The 21,016-nt window shown below is 39.7% G+C and overlaps 3 protein-coding genes across 4 annotated transcripts; 1 reads left to right on the top strand and 2 right to left on the bottom strand.

The window, feature by feature from the left end:
* Nucleotides 1-54: 54 nt before the first annotated feature.
* Nucleotides 55-4,634, top strand: LOC117543537 (ABC transporter F family member 4). Its single transcript, XM_034211901.1, has 11 exons — nucleotides 55-104; nucleotides 359-494; nucleotides 935-1,079; nucleotides 1,178-1,261; nucleotides 1,511-1,598; nucleotides 1,685-2,191; nucleotides 2,299-2,422; nucleotides 2,857-3,726; nucleotides 3,843-3,989; nucleotides 4,079-4,113; nucleotides 4,197-4,634. The coding sequence occupies exons 2-11, from the start codon at nucleotides 409-411 to the stop codon at nucleotides 4,295-4,297; spliced, it is 2,187 nt and encodes a 728-aa protein (XP_034067792.1). The 5' UTR covers nucleotides 55-104; nucleotides 359-408; the 3' UTR covers nucleotides 4,298-4,634.
* pola2 (polymerase (DNA directed), alpha 2) lies at nucleotides 4,626-13,139 on the bottom strand. The gene is made up of 18 exons (XM_034211851.1): nucleotides 12,847-13,139; nucleotides 12,059-12,183; nucleotides 11,816-11,904; nucleotides 11,555-11,612; nucleotides 11,128-11,237; nucleotides 10,354-10,553; nucleotides 10,069-10,157; nucleotides 9,476-9,628; nucleotides 8,950-9,012; nucleotides 8,733-8,784; nucleotides 8,459-8,577; nucleotides 8,174-8,212; nucleotides 7,916-7,989; nucleotides 7,422-7,530; nucleotides 7,221-7,327; nucleotides 6,906-6,962; nucleotides 6,675-6,801; nucleotides 4,626-5,029 (listed from the first exon to the last, which is right to left on the bottom strand). Exons 1-18 carry the CDS (start codon nucleotides 12,929-12,931, stop codon nucleotides 4,877-4,879), a joined length of 1,809 nt encoding a protein of 602 aa, XP_034067742.1. The 5' UTR covers nucleotides 12,932-13,139; the 3' UTR covers nucleotides 4,626-4,876.
* Nucleotides 12,963-21,003, bottom strand: zgc:195212 (DUF4554 domain-containing protein). Of its 2 annotated transcripts, none has more exons than XM_034211852.1 (14): nucleotides 20,085-21,003; nucleotides 19,777-19,900; nucleotides 18,986-19,036; nucleotides 18,792-18,898; nucleotides 18,510-18,593; nucleotides 18,358-18,425; nucleotides 18,035-18,175; nucleotides 17,734-17,929; nucleotides 17,072-17,195; nucleotides 14,951-15,094; nucleotides 14,738-14,859; nucleotides 14,170-14,280; nucleotides 13,867-13,965; nucleotides 12,963-13,773 (listed from the first exon to the last, which is right to left on the bottom strand). In XM_034211852.1, the coding sequence occupies exons 1-14, from the start codon at nucleotides 20,103-20,105 to the stop codon at nucleotides 13,726-13,728; spliced, it is 1,440 nt and encodes a 479-aa protein (XP_034067743.1). In that variant the 5' UTR covers nucleotides 20,106-21,003; the 3' UTR covers nucleotides 12,963-13,725. The 2 variants fall into 2 exon arrangements, with proteins under 2 accessions (XP_034067743.1, XP_034067744.1); XM_034211853.1 differs by having other exon boundaries at nucleotides 18,107-18,175; nucleotides 20,085-20,899.
* Nucleotides 21,004-21,016: the final 13 nt, after the last annotated feature.

The raw sequence follows: 21,016 nt of genomic DNA on the forward strand, positions 1-21,016 counted from the left end.
ACATGAAAATACATCCGCATTGAAACAACGCACTCTGGTTCCGCTTGTGTATGTCACACGTCCCATGCGGCCATGGGTGGACAATCGTGCGCTATTCTAAATAGGTTTCATTCAAAAATTGTACACACAATATATTCTGTAAAAAAAAACCTAAAGAGCTTTAAAAGTGATATTTAATTTCCTTGTAATTTCTGTAAATTGTTTTTATTTTCACTTCATCATGTTATCATATTGTCATACATGCTGGTTATTTTTTTATTATTATTTTAAGTGTATTAAAAAGAAAAAAAAAGCTCTCACTCCAGATTAACCCCATGTGTTTATTGGCAACATGTCTCTGATCCCTCCCCCCCCAAAGAGGAGACCTTAATCCCTGATAATCTCTGTATCCACTGAAAGCCTGCAGTCATGGCTGCATCGAAGAAGAAATCACTGCCTCTAAGGCACCTGACGGACACTTTCACAAACCAAAGAGAGCAGATGCTAACAAAGAGGTAAACTCATTGAATATGAATTCAGGAAGAAGTTATCAAAGAAGTAATCGCAGTTGTTAGATTTTCTCTTAAAAATGATTAAAAACAGAAACCCGCAAATACAATTGGACTTCTGTATGGGTTTTTACAGTGTGGTGCAAAAGAGGGAGTACATAATGTAGTTTGGGTAATGTTTTTGATTGTTAAAGATGTTGTGTGTGAGGGTAGAAAAGTGTGTGTGACACCAGTTACTACGATGCTTCATTATGATCCACTAATTGTATCCAAGTGTCAACAGGCCAATGCTATTCAATACAGACTTTTCAACTCCTCAGAATCAGCCAAAGCAGTGCATAAACAAAAGGCAGCAAAATGCTATTCATCATTGTGTATGTGGGTGTTAATCATGTTAATCTGTGTGTGTGTGTGTGTGTGTGTGTGTGTGTGTTTGTTTCATGCAGCCACCTGCAGGAGCGCTGGCAGGAGCTGAAGGAGAGAGAGCTCATCGCTCAACAAAACAACAGGCAGCTGCTGCAGCAGTTTGATGAAGCCCAGGACACACTGAGAGAGATGATAACACTCACTGCTGACATGACAACTATTCGGGTGCACACACATTAAACAAATTTCCCATTTGTACTTCACCCCTGCCTCTCTGTGAAGCGTTGGTGCTGAATCCTCTTCTTGACCTTTGACTCCTTCAGATGGAGTACGAGCGGTACCTGGAGGAGAGTTACCCCCGCTGGCAGCAGCAGCTCGAGAGGAAAACACAGTCTGCTCAGAGACAGGTACGAGAGATTCACACGATGCAGTTTGTGTCCAACCAATACACTGGTTCTGTATTTTGAATTGATGCAATAAAACTGAGAACATTAACTTGTTTACTTAATTAACTTGTGCTTAAGTAATGTACACGTACCTTAATACTTATTTTTGAGTATTTCCATCTACATTCATTTACTTGTAGTGCAGTGTGGAATTAGCACTTTGAATTAAGTAACAATTCTAAATACTTCTTCCACCACTGTCTTTTACAGAGCATGGAGGAGTATTTAAGGTCATGTCTAAAGAACAGAGAGGAACGGGTGTCAACATCCTCAGCAGATCTACCTTTTAATTCAAAAGGTTTGTCCTCTTTACTCACTTCTTTAGTTTTAAAGGGTTGTTCTAGACACACACCGACTCCTATCTAATGTCTATCTTTGTTCCAGGCCCTACATCAATGTCACAGCAAATGGCTGCACCTCCAAACCACTACAGCCAAAACCTCCACATGGACTACAACCAACATGGCTCCCCTCGTCTCCCCTACATACAAACTTCCTGGCAGCACCCCACTCAATTCCAGAGAGCTAAGTTTCCCATCAGAGCCCAACATCAACCTCAGGGTTACTCTCATGTCCCTCCATCTTTCCCCCAACATCCTGACCCATACCATCATCAACACCTCGACCCCCCACCCGGCTATCATTCCAGGCAAGATGCACCAGGCTGGGCCCCCCTGCAGCCTGAACCCGCCTGGCCTTTGGCTGCTGGTGCGGCTGGGATCTCTGCATGCTCCGAGGCTCTGTGGGGTCCGCTTTACAGGGAGGAACCCCCTCCTGAGATAAAGGTGACAGAGAAGGAGGTGGACACAAGCCTAGCACCAAGTTCAAAGAGAGAAGGAGGGAGTGGAGGCAGGAGCAGTCATTTCTCCCAGGAGCTGGACATTAAACCAGGTGGGAAAAGAAAATGATTTTTTTTCTTATGCACTTATCTTCCTTAGTAAATATGTTAATTCCCCTCAGATATTCATTTTCATTGTGTGTTGACGTGCTGCGTTTAGTTCGTCTGTCTGGTGGCCCTGCAGAGAGCAGCGAGAGCAGCAGGGAGTCCAGTCAGGGGAGCAGAGAGAAGAAGAAGAGAGGCACATCACAGAAAGCGTCCTTGGACAGCTGCAGCTCTCACGAGTAAGTCATATTGTTTATAATAGTCTCTCAGAGAATAGCTCTTAATAGAGAGACTAGACATTTTGACTAGGTACATATTATCATAATCATAAGTAACAGATCAACATTTGAATGACAGTTCTAACTTTAGTCATCTAAAACAACCCCTTTCCTCTACATGTGTATTTGTTATAAATTGCAATATACAGAAAAGAGCTGAGACCTTCACTTTCATTTATAGTTTGCCACAGCTTTGAAGCAAACTTTGCAGCAATTTTACAATAAAAAAAGCAAAAAATTGAGTAAAGATGTCAAAATCTTTGGGGCGTTCATGAACCAGAGGATGAATCAGAATCAGAGATACTATATGAACCACTTATGTTCTACCTACCATATCAATCAACTTACATATATTATTCTTTACCATTTTATTTTTCATCCATTCTTAATTTTAGGTCATCTGAGAGTTCCAGTGCAATTGTCATTGCTGCAGCCACAGCAGCCCAAAACTCAGAAAGCGACGCCTCATCAGAGAAAAGCAGCACGAGTAGCAGGAAGAGGAGGGGTGGGGGGCTCGCTGTCAGATCACCAAGTGCTGAGAAGCTGGGGGAAGGGAGCAAGGGAGACAACTCAGGGAGTCACCGAGAGGAGAGTCGGTCCACTAGGGCGGAGTTAGGGGGTCTAATCGAGGAGGCCAGGATCGAAAAAGGAGGTAATCAAAGACATGGGGATAATTCAGAGAGCTGTGGAGAGGAGTCTGGATCCCAGAGGGAGGAGGAGTCTGGATCCCAGAGGGAGGAGGAGTCTGGATCCCAGAGGGAGGAGGAGTCTGGACATGTTAGTGTAAAGATTGAAAACAGAGGTGGAGATGAAATAGAAAAGCAGGAGAGTAACAGCTCTGAACAAAGCAGTGTAGAGGGAAAGGAAGAGGAAGAACCAGGAAGTGGAGATGGAGAGGGAAATGGTGGTTGCGCTGAAGAAAAAGAAAACAACCAGACAGATGAAGAGCAAGAGGAAAGAGACATGGATGATGATGATGAAAATGTGGCTTTGGAAAAAAATAATACTACAGATAAAGAGGAGGAGACAGGATCGGAAGAAGAGGCGGAGGATGAGGAAGAGGGTGATCCTGAGGAAGAAAAGTCTGAAATGTTGCAGATTGAAGATGGTGAGAACCAAAAAAGGGTTTCTACATCTTCTCAATATGAAGGAGAGAACACGGAGGATGAAGAGTCAGATGAAGACGAGCAAAGAGGAGACGAAGCAGGAGAACCAGAGGAGGAAAGAGATTCAGACGACAGCATCATCTCACCACCGCAAAACAGGTGGATATTTAACCGTAATGCATCACTATCCACAATGTATTATTTCTATAACATTTTAAATAATATGTTAATCACAAATGACAGTACGTAGACTTGAAACGATCTGTTGTTTTCAGATCTAAAAAGATGAACGTTATTCCTGAGGAGAACAGTGAAGAAGAGGAGGAGGAGGAGGAAGGGATCAAAACTGAATCCTCTGAAGATGAGATCAGTGACGACGATGTCGAGAATCTACTTGCGCCTCAAGATCAATCTGAGAAAGAGTGAGTTACGTTTGACTTTTTACTTCTGATAGCAGAAACTACAGCTTTACCAATTTCATCTCATTACCTTGTTAAAAATGTATTTTCAGAGAAAAGGACCTGAAAGCTGCCGAGAAACCAAAAGGTATTGTCAGTTTTCATTTGAAGATGGATTCAATATTGCCATAAATGTTTGTTTTTGAAGATTACTATCCGTTTCTTTTCCAGCAGTTTGTGACAACGTGGAGATGTTTCAAGTTGAGCCGGACAGATCAACCAAGTCGGATCACCCGAGTGACTCTGATGAGTTCGACCAGTTTTATGAATAAATGTAACAACCTCTGAAACAAAAGCCTACCTCAGGATAAAGTGTTACAGAGTAGTATATAGTAAACAACTTTATTCAAATATGTGGTCTTTTGGTACGGTTTGTTTTCTTAGGTTTGATTAAAGATGTTATCTAAATGTATCAATACCCAAACATAACTGCACACCATTAAACTGCTTTATATACATACTTAAAAGTGTTTATGTTGACTACTAAAGAAATAGATTTTCAAGCAGGTTTCTTCCTCCTCCACTCGGAGCCTAAGAAACAGAAATATACAATATAAAACGGCAACACTAGTAGATGTAAGAGAAGACTACAAAACAGTACAAAGAGTGACAATAATTTATTGAAAAGAGTTTGTTATGGCTGTCGGAGCGACTCACATTCCACCACAGTCATGAAACCACCAACCAGACATGTTTGTTGTATAAAAATAAACCCAATGAGCACAGTAGATTGTTTCTGTAAGTTTTCCATCAGCGTGCCTGAGGAGCACATCATTTAAAGCTGCTTGCAAACTGGTCCTGGTTCAGTCAGCTCTTTTCTTTTGAAGAGCTTTCAAAGTCATAATTTTACTTTAGATTTTCACCACCTGAGCAGCCAGACAGGGGCTCACTCTCATCCCGTCGTCTGACGCAGCGCTGCGCTGGATGAGCATCCGGCCGTAGGTCCCGCCCACCTGGCCTTTGGTCAGCCGTCCAGGGTTCACACACACACAGCCGACCACGTTCTGAAAACAAGAGGAGAGGAGGTTTAAAGACATATTGCGTGGGCTAATAAAAAAACTAAAAAGATAGGGATATTCAAAACAAATGTCCCATTGGAAGAACCTCTACATTAGTAAAAATGAGTTGTTTTTTATCTTTTCTACAGATGTGTCTTTGTTTTAAATAATGTTTTGGACTCATAACTACATTTAAATAATTTCAGAAAGAAAACATTTTGTAATATGAAACTGACCTGAAAACTGCACATATCTTAATTTTGACAATGTATGAATAACTCCTTTATTACATGGACTAGAAATTATATGTTTTGCCTTCAGTGTTATTTAAAAACTCAGATGTTTTGACCATGGCTTGGCTCAATTAACTTCTTAAACATTTTGTTTTTTTAAACTGAACTCAAAGCTGCACTTATTTTTGAATTGACAATACTTTAAATGAGAGCGGGCTCTGTAACCAATAACTGGGCTAAGTGTCTGTCTAGAGCAGGGGTAGCCAACACGGTGCCCGCGGGCACTCAGTCGCCCGCGGGGGCAACGTGAGTCGCCCGCGGGGGCAACGTGAGTCACGTTCTTGCTTGATTTGCGGGACCAGCGTTGCAGTCGGGAAGAAAAGCAATGTGGCACCTCCCCGCTGATTTTCCTTCTGGCAGAATCTACACAACACATCAGCCCCATTGAACACAGCTGGATGGCCTACCTGCCACAGCCTAGTCATGACAGCCTATACTGCATGTGTTGTAACTTGCATATATATTTATTCCACTTGACGCACACTCACGCATGGCGTAATCTCCACTGGGGACAGGGGGGGGGGCATGTCCCCCGCACTTTTCTAAATCCCGTTTGTGTCCCCCCACTTTACAAATATGTTTATTATTATTTTTTAACGCAAGCCATCATCGCCACGGAGGAGCGCACAGCCTCTGTGAGCGAGCGAGACAGAGAGAGAGAGCGAGGGAGCTAGGGAGGGAGAGAGTGAGCGAGAGAGCTAGGGAGAGCACACTTTTATCTATTTAATATAGATAAAGTAAGAAATCATTCCAATGTGTACTATAGCACAGTACAAAAAACAGTTTAAAAGGGGAATGATTAGTAAAATATGCATAAATAAAAAGAAAGAATGCTAACATAAGATAAGAATAAACAAGTTGAAATGATTTGTTATTGGTTGTGATCATATTCTAAAGATGTTTGGATTATTGAAAAGTATACAGCTCCCTTTCATAGAGTGTTGAGAGCTGTATCCATAAATTCATTTTGTGCTCATAGTGCACCAGATTGATGCATTTCACTTCAACATTTTAAAAACATCTTCCCGGGGGTGCATGCCCCCGGACCCCCCTAGAGGAGGTGAGGACCCCCCTAGAGGATGTGAGGCCCACCCCCAAATAAAGCAGGTTAAAATAATTAAATTGCATACATTTTATTTTAGTAAACATTGAAAACGGGTCCCACAGACCCAAACACACAAAGGTTAAAGGTAGCATATAATAATGTTAAAATGTGCTAAATATATACACTGCAAAAAACAAAGAAGAGGAGTAAAAGTAGCCCCCGACTTGTTTTATTTTTTGAAAGTAGCTCTCATCCTAAAAAAGGTTGGTGACCCCTGGTCTAGAGGATGCGAACAAGAACAGGAAATCTGTACCTTGACAAAGTATCTCAGCTCCGAGGGAATAACCAGGACGTCGGGGGTCAGCGGCATCTGACCGAAGCTCTGGTACTTCTCATAATCCATGTTCACCTCCTCCACGGGCGGGTACAGCGGGTAGTAACTGGAGGAGAAGACACAACCATTAACATTAATAACCCTGTGGTTATTAATGTTACAGCAGCTTCAAAGTAGAGTAAATCAAATGTACTGTTTTAGGTCTCCTACCTCCTCTGGGTCAGCATGTGTTTCAGTATGCGGGAAAATCTGTCTGTTCCTGTGCCGCTGCAACACAACACAGTCGAATGTCAATACAGTAATGCCATTCATTAAAATACATAAAGAAATACTAGTTAACTTCTGCTTCTGGTATAAGAGAAAGCTCGCATAGGAATTCAAGTTTATAAAAAGGAGGCTGTAAAAAGGTCTATTCATGTAAATAATGTAATAAAACTTGACAAACATACTAAACATTACATTGCTTCTCCTAAAATACAATGTTAACTGAGCTCAATTGAAGTGAAATATAGAAGTCCTCCTCACCAGCTGATCTCCTCTGCGCCCATGTGGAACAGGATGTCGGTGGAGGTCAGGCCGAAGGTCACCCCGTCGATCAGCAGGGTGCAGGGGTCCGGGACCAGGGTGACGCGCTGTAGAGAGCATAGAGCAGATATAATTCCCTGGTGATAAACATTTATTTATTTTACCTGTACTATCCTCCAGTCAGGAGGTTGTGAGCCTCACCTGGGCCTGGTCCTTGCTGAGGCTCGGCAGGCTGAAGGGAGGCTGAGGGTAGATGAAGTGATGGTGGATGTCTCTCTGGGAGGGCACGAACACCAGGCGGCAGCCAACACTGGATAGGAAAAGAAAAAACATTATCTGTTATTATTTGGTACGTTTCCTAATAAGGGCATATTGTAAGAGTTAAGCACAAGCAGTCTTTGAACAGCTTTTTAAGAGTAAAATTCAAGCATTTTGTTGACTGAAAATGTTCTTCGAATCCTCAATGATTTAAAAAAGGACCTATCTAGCTGAAATTCGAGTGAGAACAGGAAAACAACTCTAGATGAAACACCATATTATGTTAAAAATCAAGAATTATATTCAAATTAAAAAGAGATTTCTAACCATAAAAACAGATGAAGTATAAAATCAAGCATTTACATTTTTTTTAAGAACCTGTCTGAACCCCTGCAGGAGGAAATGCTGTTCCTTGAAGTTCAAAATTTGAGACAAACCTTTGGGTGCCGTCCACAATGCTTTCGACACATCTTGAGAAAATGGCCTCAAACGTCTCGGTCACCTGAGCTTTCTATTTCACACACAGGTGGGGGTAAAGATGGTCACACAAACGTATTATCAACCAACTTGCTTTAAAGTCCTGAACACACTCAACTAATATGTTGGCGGAATCACATCAACCTGAATCGATTTTGGATTTTCGAAATACAGAGGGATCAGGGATAAAGACACAAAATGTCCACTTTTGAACGCACCTCAATTTGTTCATGTTTGGAATCCACAAAAGGGCCCAGCTGGAGAAGAAAAAGGAAGGATATAGAAATGTCGCATGTTAAACTTAACAGAGGAAAAGATCAATCAATCAATCAATGTTTATTTATATAGCCCAATATCACAAATGTTACATTTGTCTCAGTGGACTTTACAGTTTGTACAAAATATCAGTATGACAATACGACACCCTCTGTCCTAGATAATCAGGACTTGGTTAATTAGTTGATTGTGATGCAGTCAAAATAAAATAAAGAATGTGATTATACCAGCAGGCAGACATCAGGACGGTCCCTGACAATGACGTTGATGAGGTCCAGCAGGGGGTCAAAGGTCAGGCTGTCAGAGGGAGTGTACGGTCCGCATGCCACCAGCACATTCAAGGGCTCTGTAATCGCATGGGGAAGAGTGTGTATGCAATAACTGACATTAAAGAAACAAAGAAGTACAACTAACTTTGACATAAACAGAATGCACGGTCCCTCCTATAGATTTCAGATATGACAGAAAGTGTTACAAATGTTAACAACCAACATCACTTACCTTCACTCATCTCCATTTTCACCTCAGAAGTGAAGAAAGGAAGAGGGACTCCCTGAAAAAGACAAGACGATTTACAGAAGAACAACAAACAGCCCCCAGTTCTAAACGTTGAGAAACTCATAGTACTTCATTGGGATTTCTATTTCAACTAAATGTTGCTTTCTGAAGGCATTGTCTTTCAGAACTAAGAAAAACACTTTTATAACTCCTAGCTGACCTCGTAGAGTTTGGAAGCCATCAGTTTCCTTCCCGTTGTGTTCATCCCCTCCATCACTACCACCTGAGGAAAGAGAGCAGAGTTTCATTCACATGGAGGTTATTTATTCTTCTGTGGGATTTGTTGATACATTTTGTCAGAGTTCTCGGTCGGACGCTGGGGTCGTCTCCTGCCCAGGTCCCTGGCATGCTCTGTTGCTCTTGGTGACCGTGTAACCTGCTGCACACACACTTCAGTGCAGAGGAAAAGGGGAGGCCACCATCATACACACTCACAACACAATGCATTACAATGACAAACCTAATGTGCCACTGTGCTGAAGTACCAGGTTTAAGAACAAAGAATAGACATGCAGAAAAAGAAGCTGTGCAGCATTGACATTTGTATTTAGAATTGAAATGTAAATGCTACGAATGAAGCTTCCAACTATTCAGTACAGCCCTACAAATACATATGAATAAAAACGGACACATTGAATCCTGCCAGAAATATTTCTGTAGCTTCAAGAAGCTTCCCGTCTGCTCACCTGACCAGGAAACAGGGAGTAGTCTTTGAGCTCTGATAGGTCCACAGGTATTTGCTGCCCGCCTTGCTCCGGACCCGCCTCCAGGAGAACCGAGTGAGCGTTCAGTTTGCCATTACTGTCACAGCTGACCTGACCCAGCACTGTGATACTGTCCTGCAGGAGGGGGGGTAGAAAACACACCAAACTGAGCAGACAGGCAATACTTAAATCATACAAATAAACGTAATGTATCTAGTTTAAGGCAGCGCAAAATAGCAATAGTGGTGCACATGACGATATATCTTATATGAAGTCAAGATAAGCATGTTTACCTTCAGGGACACAAACCATGACTTACATTTGTCTTGATGTTCAGAAATATTCAACAGCAGATTTAAATGTACAAAGTTTTAGCATCAATACTTTTAAGTCAAATTGGATGCTGATTTGTTTATTGTTTCAAAAACGTTTCCTAGTTAAGAATACTACTTTGCTTGAGTAAAATATCAAATTACAACTTGAAGATATCCATGATGTTTTCAAAACTTATGGAAATCATGGGTTTGAGGCTTATAAGGTTTTAGAGGATTTCCCCAGCAGTATCACGTCTGTACCTGAGCGGGCAGAGAGACCGGGGAGAACTCTTCGATGTTGAAGTGAGCCTTGAGTCCCTCGCCCAGCTCCTCTATCTTCTCCGTCAACACTGGGGGAAATAGAAACAAAGATCTTCAAACAATCATGAACATTTTTTATAATAATCAAAGCAGGCTGTATACTGTTTAATTCTTTAAAAATAGAAACTTATGAATACCGGTGTTGTGCGAGATTTTAAATAATAGGACTCTCTCCTCCAAATTATTTTCTATGATTTTCATGCTGTTGAAGAGTGTGTCTCTCACCGTTTCGAACGTCTCGCAGCCTCTGGAACATGTACTTGTAGCTGCAGCGGAGCGAGTCCTCGGGCCCCTCCAGGAGCTCCAGCTGGACGCCGGTGCCTGACTCCTTCCTGCCGGCCCAGCGGGTCCCCTGCACGGCCCCGAAAGAAACCACCACCTCCCCTTTCGCTCCTCGCTGGCTGTACTTCTGTGACGGTGTTGAACTTCCAAAGAAAGAAAGTAAGAGTCACAGTTACAAATTGTTTATCTCGACAAGTTGTTCATTACATGCTACACTAACTAACCAGTGGTTCAGTGAAAAGTTCAAACTCCTTTTTGCTTTCTGTTTATTGGCCACAACATTACGCAATGCATTCACATTAAAGCATTGTTAAAGAAGCCAATGAATTGTAAATTAAACAAAAAGGTCAGTTGGAATAAAATGCTTTATCCTGCATGTTTGGTCTACTTACTGTTTGTGTTTTGTATGAAAAGTGACATATACGTTTATTATGTCTTTTATACAATGAACAAAGTTATAGTAGACACCACTTTGACACATCATCATGTCACTGCACAATGAGAGGTTGTCCTTGGTTCATCTGAAATAAAAACGATTTTGATACCAGTCAAATGTTATTCCGCCGTTTACTAGCAGCTCTCTTTGTGTGTGTGTGTGTGTGTGTGTGTGTGTGTGTGTGTGTGTGTGTGTGTGTGTGTGTGTGTGTGTGTGTATGTGTATGTGTATGTGTATGTGTGTGTGTGTGTGTGTGTGTGTGTGTGTGTGTTGCTGGGTACCTGGGAGAAAAGCTGGCCGGAGACAGCAGCAGGCCGGGGCTGGTCAGCAGAGCTGCACTTCTTTTAGAGTGAGGGTGCTCAGGAGTGGTCAGCGCTCGCTTCTGAGAGCCCTATATATATATACACACACACACTCAATGGTTTTATCTTTCCGTTTGGTTTTCTTGAATTTTGAATTAATATCTTGGAAAAGTTTGAAGGAACCGGGCACTGGGACACAGAAAACCTTCAGTGTAGAGCTGGAAATCTTTGGGTTTTTCCTCAATAATTTTATTTCTATCTGTTATGTTCATTAAAATCAATGAAAAAGAAACAGTACTATACATTTTTAAATATTGAATTCAGGGTCCTGCAACATCACAATTTTGTTCTGAACATGTAAATCCCTCAAAAGAAAAATAGTCAGTAATCAAAAGCTACAGCTTACCTTAGCAGGGGTAGAGTAAGCGTCCAGTAGGTTCTCCTCCTCTTCCTCAGCTTTGATTCTGAACAAATAATGTTAAGGACTGTGAAATTCTTTATTGGCAAGCCTTAATAAACTAATATGTTCTGAGGGTCATAAGCTCTTAGTTACTGAGTTTTGTAAAAAGTACGATATTAATAAAGCTTGACTTATAATGACACTCATGACAGACAACAGATACGTTTTATTCAAGGCTGTTTTTCTCGAGTTCACTGTGAAGGATACAAGTCCTGCAGCGAGTGGATGTCTCTGGTTCTGTTGTGAGTTTCTTCTTTTTTGAAGCTTTGTTTGGATTTATTCTTCTTGTTCAACACCTGCCAAGAAAATGAACTGGGTATGAAAACAACATTCGGTGCCCTGTCTGAGAGTGGGGACAGTGTTTTGACCGAGAAAGGGCCATGTTTAAGTAAACAACAACAACTCACAACATCCCTGACAAAAAGACAAATTCATTTATGTCATCCTTACCTCATGTTCAAAATACTCCAGGGTGTCGGTGGTGAGTTTTAGTCCATTTTTGGTTGTGCTGTAGGCCACCCACTCCAGCACCATCTCATCTGCCTGTATCCTGTTGCAAATACACTGCTCCACCACTGAGGAGAGAGGAGGGATAGGAAGGAGGGCAGGTCAAAAACGATGTAGCAATTAAGATGACTTCAAATACAGTCCACAATCACTTTGAATTAAGCAAATTTAAATCATACATGTACATGCTGAAATACTGCAAGTACAAATAAAAGTCGATCAATCAAAATCTTACTGTAAAAGTAAAAGAGTATTAGCATTAAAATATGCTTTAAGTACCAAAAGGTAAATTAGTCATTATGCAAAATAACTTACTACATAAACATTTACATTATATTACCGGATTATCATTTATTACTGCAGGTGGTAAAGATGGAGCTGATGTCTATCAATATTTGTCAGTTGCTTTATAGTCTGTATTTATAATCTGACTGCAAACTAACAAGTAACTAAAGCTGTCAAATAAATGAAATGAAGTTAAAAAAAGCGTCATATCTGTTTTCAAAATGTAGTGTGGTATAAAGTAGCAAAAGAAGTACATAAATAAAGATCAGCATAGAGTTAATGTTCTTATTTCCCATTACAGCACAGCAAACAGACATGTTACATACAACGTTAACAGTGTGTAACGTTATACAATGTTGAATATTTGGCTGGTTGTTGATATTCTTAGCTATTGGCGACGCTATTTATTAGAAAAGGACAACAATAAGCATGTATTAGCTACTTACTCTTGTCGAGGATTGTGTCATCTTGGCAGGCTATGTCGAACATTTCCAGCTCTGATTTGAGGCTTTCTCCGGTCACCACAGCCATGGTTTTGTGCTAAATATTTACTAGATTGTGTAGTAATGGAGGGGACACAATGTCCAATATGTTGATGATACCTTGATAGCTTTCGTTAGCTTTGCTCTCACTTCATAGCAACGATAAATATCAACTTGACTTTAGTATGCGATTTTTAATACAAGTTACTGCAGCTATCCTTATGTTAGATGGCAGAATAAAACACCAGACGCTCATTTCATTTTACCGCGAAAAAGTGCTGCTGGTGTTGGCGGCCGGAAATGACGTCAAATGCCATAACAATAATAAGCGGAAGTAAGCAGCCCCACAAAATAAAAGATTTCGACTCCATCTAGCGGTGAACACGAGTATTTTAATGTTTCGAAATACTTCAATGAGTAACCAATCTTGTTTGCCGAGCTTAACTTGTTTTAAACTCATAAACAATAGCGTGAAGTACAGTACTATATTTCTTTAGTTCTTTACATTTTTTAAATGTTAAATATTTCCCTTTGATATAAAGTTGAGTAGAAGTAACATTACATTGTTTGTTGAGGGGTACATGTAAAAAAATGAAAAACATCACCTCAGATCACAATTTCAGTTCAGTGTAAATCTCAGCTTGAAATGTTTATTATTTTTAGAAGTGTTTATAAAAAAAGATCTGATGTGAAACACAAACTATGATAAGAAAGGATACATTTTGTTTTTTAGTAAAAAGTTAATTTCTATTTCTATCACCACTACATTAACAAAACCCTACTGGCACACATTGAACCGCAGAAATAATAATTTCCATGTGAACTCCTTTCAAACCCTTTAACTCAGATTTCTCTTCCGGTGGGATCCTCCCCCTCAGGTTCTTCTTCTACCTGTAAAAGTAACAACGTGGTGTCAGACTGTGGATAATAATCACATGTCTAGAACTGCTGAACTGTTGCTATGGTGACAGATGTCCCACTCACCTGAGCTGAGGGGCACCTGCACTTTGGAGCGAATTTCCATGATGTCACCCTCCTCAGGGATTCATGGAGGGAGGCGCTCAGGTCGTGAGTGTCCCTCACCTGACAAACACACACAACCTCTGTCACATGATATACACACATTGATTTATATTCCTGTATGTAACACGTGTTTTCACAGTGTAGCAAATTACCTGGTAGCAGGTTAAGCCAATGGCCTTTTGAGTTGTGAAAGGGAGTTATTTTATATTAGAAATAACTATAAATATATTGTAGATACATATTTTTTGATTATTTGTTTCCTACCTTCATGCTGTTGAGACAGGCGTTTCTGAAGTCCATGTTAGAGCTGGAGCTCACGATACTGATGGAGGAACTGAGAATCACCTTCGCTGCTGAACGCATCCTCTGTTGGCTCTGAACACATCCAAACATAGGACATCAGGACCCACATCAACATTTTATTAAAGTGTATTTATCATTTATTTCCATTGATTGATTGGATTAATCTATCAAATGTCATACAATAATGAAATGAACATTCAAATCCCAAGAGCCCAAATGTTTTGTCTTCAAATGTAAAGGTTTTGCCCCACAAACAGCCTAAAACCCCAAATATATTACATTTTCAATGATTAAAAGCAGATAAAAGCTGCAAATTCTCATGTTTGAGAGGCTGCAACCTGCAAAAGTTTGACATATTTTCTTGCATAATAATTACAAAATGAAAAATCTACTATTCTATCTTTCAATGAGTCAAATAATTACTGAGGCACAAACACTTTAATGTAAAATTATTAATATCATGGGAAAAAACACTACAATACATGACTGAATTGATTTCCTCTAGCAGTTATTGTGTAGGTGGACCTGCCTGTTTTCTTAGATGTTGGGCTTTCAGTGAGTCCTTCAGCTCGGTCTGCAGGGCTCTTGTGACGGCCTGCCTGTTGTTGTTCAGAATATCCTCCAGGTGGCGCTGTATCAGCACCTCTGTGGCTGTGGGAGGATCGCAGAGAGGCAAAAGGAGATGAAACAAAGACCAACTTCAACAGGATGATTTGTGACTGTACAGTTAGCGGTCTCTCACCCATCATATCAGAGAGCTCGGAGGCGAAGGGGTCCCCGTGCTGCAGGAAGACGTAGAGCAGGAGACTCTGCTGTATCGAGGAGACACTTTCCTGCTCCAGATCCTCCTGCTCCTGCTCTACTGTGTACACGGTGCCATTGCCGTCTGCAAAATATGTAAAACATATTTTTTGAAAGTATAAATGAGAAGGGAATGATATGAAAACATGATTGTTAGTGAGATATTCACTTTAAAAAGTAAGCACTGCGAGTCCACACTGGTGCAGCGATGGGCTGTAACAATACGTAACATTGTGGTAATGGAAGACGCACCTTAGGGATGGGCAAGTAATTGTTTCAACATTTGGTTTTACAGATCTAGTTTAAAAACTCGAGTTCACTTAGCTAACAGACTTTTTTTCAATCTTGCCTTGGTGTAAAGTAGCAACAATTCAGAGTTTTCTTTTAGATGTTCAAACCTGAATACCTGTCGATTTCCGGGCTAAAATAAACCAAAATCTATTGTTTGCAACAGTATCTTTTCTCTAGCCGCCTTACGACAGAGCAGAAAGGTTTATGAGTCTGTATTAGTTTACTTTCGGTATTAAGAATGATGATTCTTGTAATGTTCACAGTCCTGTGGTTGAACTTGTGGATGTGATTCATTGTGTTACCTACAAGGACAAGAAACAGTAATTTTGCAAGAACCTTTTTTCTGAGAAATCAGCCAATTCTTGAGTGGTAGAGAGATTCTTTAGTGATGATTAAGCTTAGTTCCACAAACGTGCCTCTTCACTGTGATCAAGATTTACTCAATTCAGCTCGCTTACACGTTGTTTAGATGAATCACTGATTCAAGTTAACTCTTTCATTAACTGATGGCAAGAAAGAGCAACAGACTAAATTCATGCTCAAATTAAACATTCATGAAGGCTGACTGGTGTCCCGACACACAAGGAATCATTTGACTATTTCACTGAGACACAATACATATTATTAAATTAATAATAACAATATAATATATACTTTGTTAATGTGCCAGTATTTTGCAGTTAAAAAATGCATTTTACTGCAAATATAACGTCAACCATATATTTGTTTGACATGTTAGACAACATTAATGTTCACGCCTAGGAAATATTCAACTGTTTTATTCTTTAAAGTTCAGCTCGTAGAAACTGAAGCAAGATCAATGTACGAGGAAAACATCGTGGTCAAAGTTATATGCCAATGTGAATACCTGTGGTAACTCAATCCATTTACTCCGTTATAGGTCTTTTCTTGAATTAAAGAGTCATTGTTTTTTGCTCAACTCTTTTGATTGTATTCAAACATATGTTTTCCATCTGATACATTAGGTATCACAGTTCTTGCTACTTCCACTGATAAATGTACCTCTAAATCAGCCGACGGATTTACAGCAAAAGATACGATAAACAAGCACGATACAGGAAGCATCTCCTTTTAAGGATTTAATAAGTGACACAAAGTATTTTCCTTGTTTTTTGATTTAGGAGATTAAACAGTGTTAGGGTTTTGATGTTTGTTGGGTTGTGGTTATGGGACTTTAATGACAATAACATGTGTTTTAACTGTTAAAAACCAGTTTGAACATAATGCATTGATGTAATCTGGGTTCTCACTACTGTACTTGAGTCGTTTTCCATTACTTGTATTCAAGTGTTTACTTTTTGAGTACCTTTACTTCTACTTGAGTCAACTAAATTGAAAAAGCAACAATGATGTTAACTGAGTGCAGTTTTAAATTCCAGTGTTGGAGCCTCTTCTCTCTGTCACTTATTATTATGTGTTGTTAGTGTGTTCTGTGTGTGTTGTTCTTTCTCTCTCCATTGTTCTCTCTGGTTTCATTTATAGGATTCAAATCATGAGCCTCTATGATCCATTAAAGATTTTATAGGTGGCGTCAGGCAAGGGCTTTGGGCACTCTCTAACACATCTGGTTTAAATGAGTCTTATACTCAGGCCTCATCCGTTGTTTCAGAAAGTCCCTTTTAAGACAGGATTTACTGTCCTGGACTCGAATGACCTTGTTCAATAAAAACCTTGACAGTTCCTTCAGTGAATCACCAAAATGTAGCCCGACCATCAGTACTCGTTGTTCCTATCAGTGGTTGTTGTTTACCTTTAACGGAGGAGCAGTGAATGCCGCACAGCCCCAGGTCCTGACAGTCCAGATTAGCAGGGAGGTTCTGGAAGAAGATGGAGGGCCCTGTGAGGGGAACATTACTGGGGCCGTACACCAACACGTGGACACATGCAGTCAAGGAACACTAATCCAGATCAGATGCCAGAGCCGATCAACCATGTCGACACAAAGAAGGAGCAGAGTTCCGGCCACATGTGTGATTTCAATGTGTTGGTCATTACCCAAAGCCACTGACCTTAGCTGAGGGATGGAACAGGGGGGTTAGGGGGTTTTGGGTCTGAAAATGTTTGTAGCTTCCCAAAACGGAGGTAAGCTGCGTTTTAACTCGTGCTTCCTTTGTAAACATTTTTGAAATAACTATTTCTGCAGTTTCCATGTGAACAACCAAGTGCAACATTATAAAAGCCTCTCAGGACAGAATAGTTGTGTTTTCATCCAATGAAAATTAGGCTCAACTGGGAATACGTTTGGATCAAAACCAAGGAAGATGTGCACAGTTATCCCCCTAAATGTAGACAATATTCCTTTCATCCCTCTCTATAATAACTGGTTTTTCACTCCGCCTTCAAGAAACACGGTCCTGCAGCCACCACAACAGACACACGCTGTGAAAATCACAAACAGACAGCAAAGGATATTTGGATGTGTGTGAGTTGTGTTGCCAGATTAGGGTACTGCAGTACACAGGGCCTCAGCAGTGTGACGGGCTGCATGCTGAGCTCCCCAAACAGGCCCTGGTCCATGGTTTCAGGGGGGACACTGAGGGGCAACCAGCGTCCGAGGAGAGGGTGTCCTCCATGACACCAGCATCCTTTCTTCACACACTCTGGAGGCCTTAAAACCAACAAAAATATGATATATAAATAACAGTAAACATACCTGAATATGTGTCTGTATTATAAAAATGCTTGTGTTGCATTTATAGATGAAGTTACAAACCTATTAGAGTATTTTCTGTCAACATTGATCCACACAAACATGAATTCAATAATATTAAACAGTATTACTGACTGTGTTTTACAGGTGACATCCAGATACAGTGACCATTGGTTTCCAATAGCTGTATTCTTGATTTTCGCTCTGCAAGAATATGTACATAGCACAAAAAAAAACACATGGCAGAGGGGGTTTAAGTAACTAGCCTTTGATTGTGATTATGTTGTAACTCCGTAAAACATTTTTTTGTCAAACATATACTTTGAATACATTCGATTGCGGTCATTTTACAGGTGTGAAATTTGCCAGATTCATCAGTACTATACCTGTTGTCATAGCTAAAGTCTCGCTGGAAGGTCTGCTGGCTGAATTTGAACTTGAAGTGGGTTTTAATCTACGAAAAAGAAGGTTAGTCAAATACTTGGTACCTATTTTAAAATCATACAATGGATACATGTCAGAGAAAAACAGATCTTACCCTTAGGTTAGCCAAACTGTACGTGTGTAGAAACGCTTCTATACGAGCACACAACTCTGGACGGAAAAGTGTTGCATCGTTCATCTGTATAGTGCAAGCAATAGACATATATTGTATATTAAATAAAAAATGTAGCATTCATAATTGAACAAATTAGTACATTTGGCCAAATTACTAAGATCAGATCCCTCCCACATTTCTTCGGACATTCTTCCTACAAAGAGGTAATGCCAGAAAGAAGTAATGCCAGAAATTATAGAAAAATATCACAGTTGTTTGTACCTGAAAAGACAGAAGCAATCTGATTGGACCGTATAGTTCAATGAAGGCACACAGCTCATCAGGGTCAGGTGGAGGACACGCACGGGAAAACATGCTCTCCTTCAAAGCTGTGAGGGTTAACACAGTAACTCAAGGTGATGGAGTGCACAGAGGTGGAAGTCGTGTGGGAAGTTGTAAGGTCTGTGTATACTTACCAGGTTGGAGTTCCTTGCTAATCCCTTTGCACCAGTAACCAGCCGCTGCAACTGCACCACAATGTGAACACTGTTACAACACTTAATCATATGTCAGATAACGGTAGCTGGTCACTTTTTGATATTGAGCAAGTATTTTTCTAATCTTTCAGTTTACTTTTTGATATTGAGCAAGTCTTTTTCTAATCTTTCAGTTTATTTTTCCAATTGATCATGTCTTTATTAAAAAGAAGATCTGTATCTCCTTTTGAAATGAAATGCACATTTTTGACAATATTCTTCTGGAATTCAGTGACTAACACATCAGTAATTTCAGATGTTACATTTAAAATGCCCTTTTATTTGTGTTACTTTAAATTATTTCCGAATGCACAGCTGTAAGGAAGTATGAAAATGACTAGTCTTGAGTGAAAGAAAAATGCAAGTGAATTATAACCCTTCAATAAATAATAATGTGTTTGATTATACGAAAGAAAATACATGTCTCTATATTGTTTTTAATAGTATAAATGTGCTTGTAGATACGACCGCTTATTATAATATGTTGTGATGGATTTTTTCAGTAATTAACCTATATTTCACACGTGCTATATTTACATAGTGGTATTCAGGCCTATCTCTCTATCTATCAGAATACTATTTAATTATTTAAGCACTTTATGTTTCAACTTCTATAAACATCTATCTGAAAAACAAAACAAATTTAAGACAATGTAATTCCACTGGTGGTGGTGGCTCATCCTGATGAAGCAGCAAAACTATAAACAAACTTTGGGTGCTTTTTAACTCACCAGTACAGTTTAGACTTTGAAATGAATCTCCTGTGTCCGTCCATAGAAGTACTAAAAGCCCTCCTTTCGCGTCCAAACCATCTTGATGCCGTTTATTTCCAAAAAGCGTGAAAAACCGCAGCACCTGAAGTTGTAGAAGAAATATAGTTTAGCGAACTTTAGCTAAATATGCTATGCTAGCTTCCAACATTTGCTAGCTCCATTTGACAAATAACTACAGGCTGAGGTAATCTGTCATTTAATCAGCATAGTTACACGTACAAAACGTTTGGTTTTCTAACGATAATATTTCTTATTTAAAGTATTACCTGCTGTATCTCTCTGAGCATCCTTCATGTAGGCTACAGTGCAATGCGCGCGCTGAACGAGCATTCTGCATCTGTTTCTCTGTTAAATAATGTAACACCTATGAGATGGATAGTGACAAAGTACATTTACTTAAGTAAGAACTGTACTTAAGTACACATTTGCAGCACTTGTACTTTACCTGAGTATTCTCAGTTTATGCTATACTTCTACTACAATTAAAAGCCAATATTGTACTCCAGCACATTTATTTGACAGCTATTGTTAGTTACTTTTATATTTAGCTTATTAGCTCAAAGAATATCTAGATGAGTTATATAGATACCCAGCATCAATACAGTTATTCAAATTAGTTCTACATTTACCCTTCATCATAATAGTAACCATTAACTCAACAATGGCCATTACGCATAAGAAGTAGGCTACTTTTACTTTTGGTACTTGAAGTATATTTGGATGTAGATACTTGTGTACTTGTAGGACCCTTAGTTAGTTGTAACAAAGTAAATTCAGTTTTTCTACTTTTAGTTGAGTAACAAATCTGATTTCTTCTTCCACGACTGCATCTATAAACTATCCACAGCTGTATATAATATATTTTTTGTTTTGGTAATAAAAAGTACAAAGTTATAACATTTTTTAGTAAACTGTATGTGTGTGATCGTAGTAACAAGCTCCTATTCATGTTTTTAAGCCACCCAAAGCTTCAACATGATCTTAACTTCAAGTCCACTTTCTTGCTTTTCCTTCAGCTTTTAACCACATCTCACAGTATTCCTCAGCTGACTGTTCTTACCTTTTACAATCTGTTTCTACCTATATTAGATCCCACCAAATGTGTACATCTTTAAACGATTCAGAAAGTACTATTTCTGTTTTTGCATTTCTGGATGTTTGGCTCCTTGAAATGATCCCAACAAAAAATGGAAATCTG

The sequence above is a fragment of the Gymnodraco acuticeps genome, unplaced genomic scaffold, assembly GCF_902827175.1.
Source record: "Gymnodraco acuticeps unplaced genomic scaffold, fGymAcu1.1, whole genome shotgun sequence".
Lineage (NCBI taxonomy): Eukaryota > Metazoa > Chordata > Actinopteri > Perciformes > Bathydraconidae > Gymnodraco > Gymnodraco acuticeps.

Bases quoted from the DNA above. Each gene is read 5' to 3' on its own strand.
- pola2 (XM_034211851.1), bottom strand. From the start codon at position 12,931: ATGGCTGTGGTGACCGGAGAAAGCCTCAAATCAGAGCTGGAAATGTTC. The intron at 10,554-11,127 runs GTACCCAGCAAC...TTTCTTTGGAAG, and splicing joins CCGGCCAGCTTTTCTCCCAG to TTCAACACCGTCACAGAAGT. The intron at 6,802-6,905 runs GTAGGAGACCTA...CTTCTCCTCCAG, and splicing joins CACATGCTGACCCAGAGGAG to TTACTACCCGCTGTACCCGC.
- zgc:195212 (XM_034211852.1), bottom strand. From the start codon at position 20,105: ATGCTCAGAGAGATACAGCAG. The intron at 19,901-20,084 runs GTAATACTTTAA...CTACAACTTCAG, and splicing joins TGCTCAGAGAGATACAGCAG to GTGCTGCGGTTTTTCACGCT. The intron at 13,774-13,866 runs GTGAGTGGGACA...TTACTTTTACAG, and splicing joins GCAGGTGCCCCTCAGCTCAG to GTAGAAGAAGAACCTGAGGG.
- LOC117543537 (XM_034211901.1), top strand. From the start codon at position 409: ATGGCTGCATCGAAGAAGAAATCACTGCCTCTAAGGCACCTGACGGAC. The intron at 1,599-1,684 runs GTTTGTCCTCTT...TCTTTGTTCCAG, and splicing joins TCTACCTTTTAATTCAAAAG to GCCCTACATCAATGTCACAG. The intron at 4,114-4,196 runs GTATTGTCAGTT...TTTCTTTTCCAG, and splicing joins AGCTGCCGAGAAACCAAAAG to CAGTTTGTGACAACGTGGAG.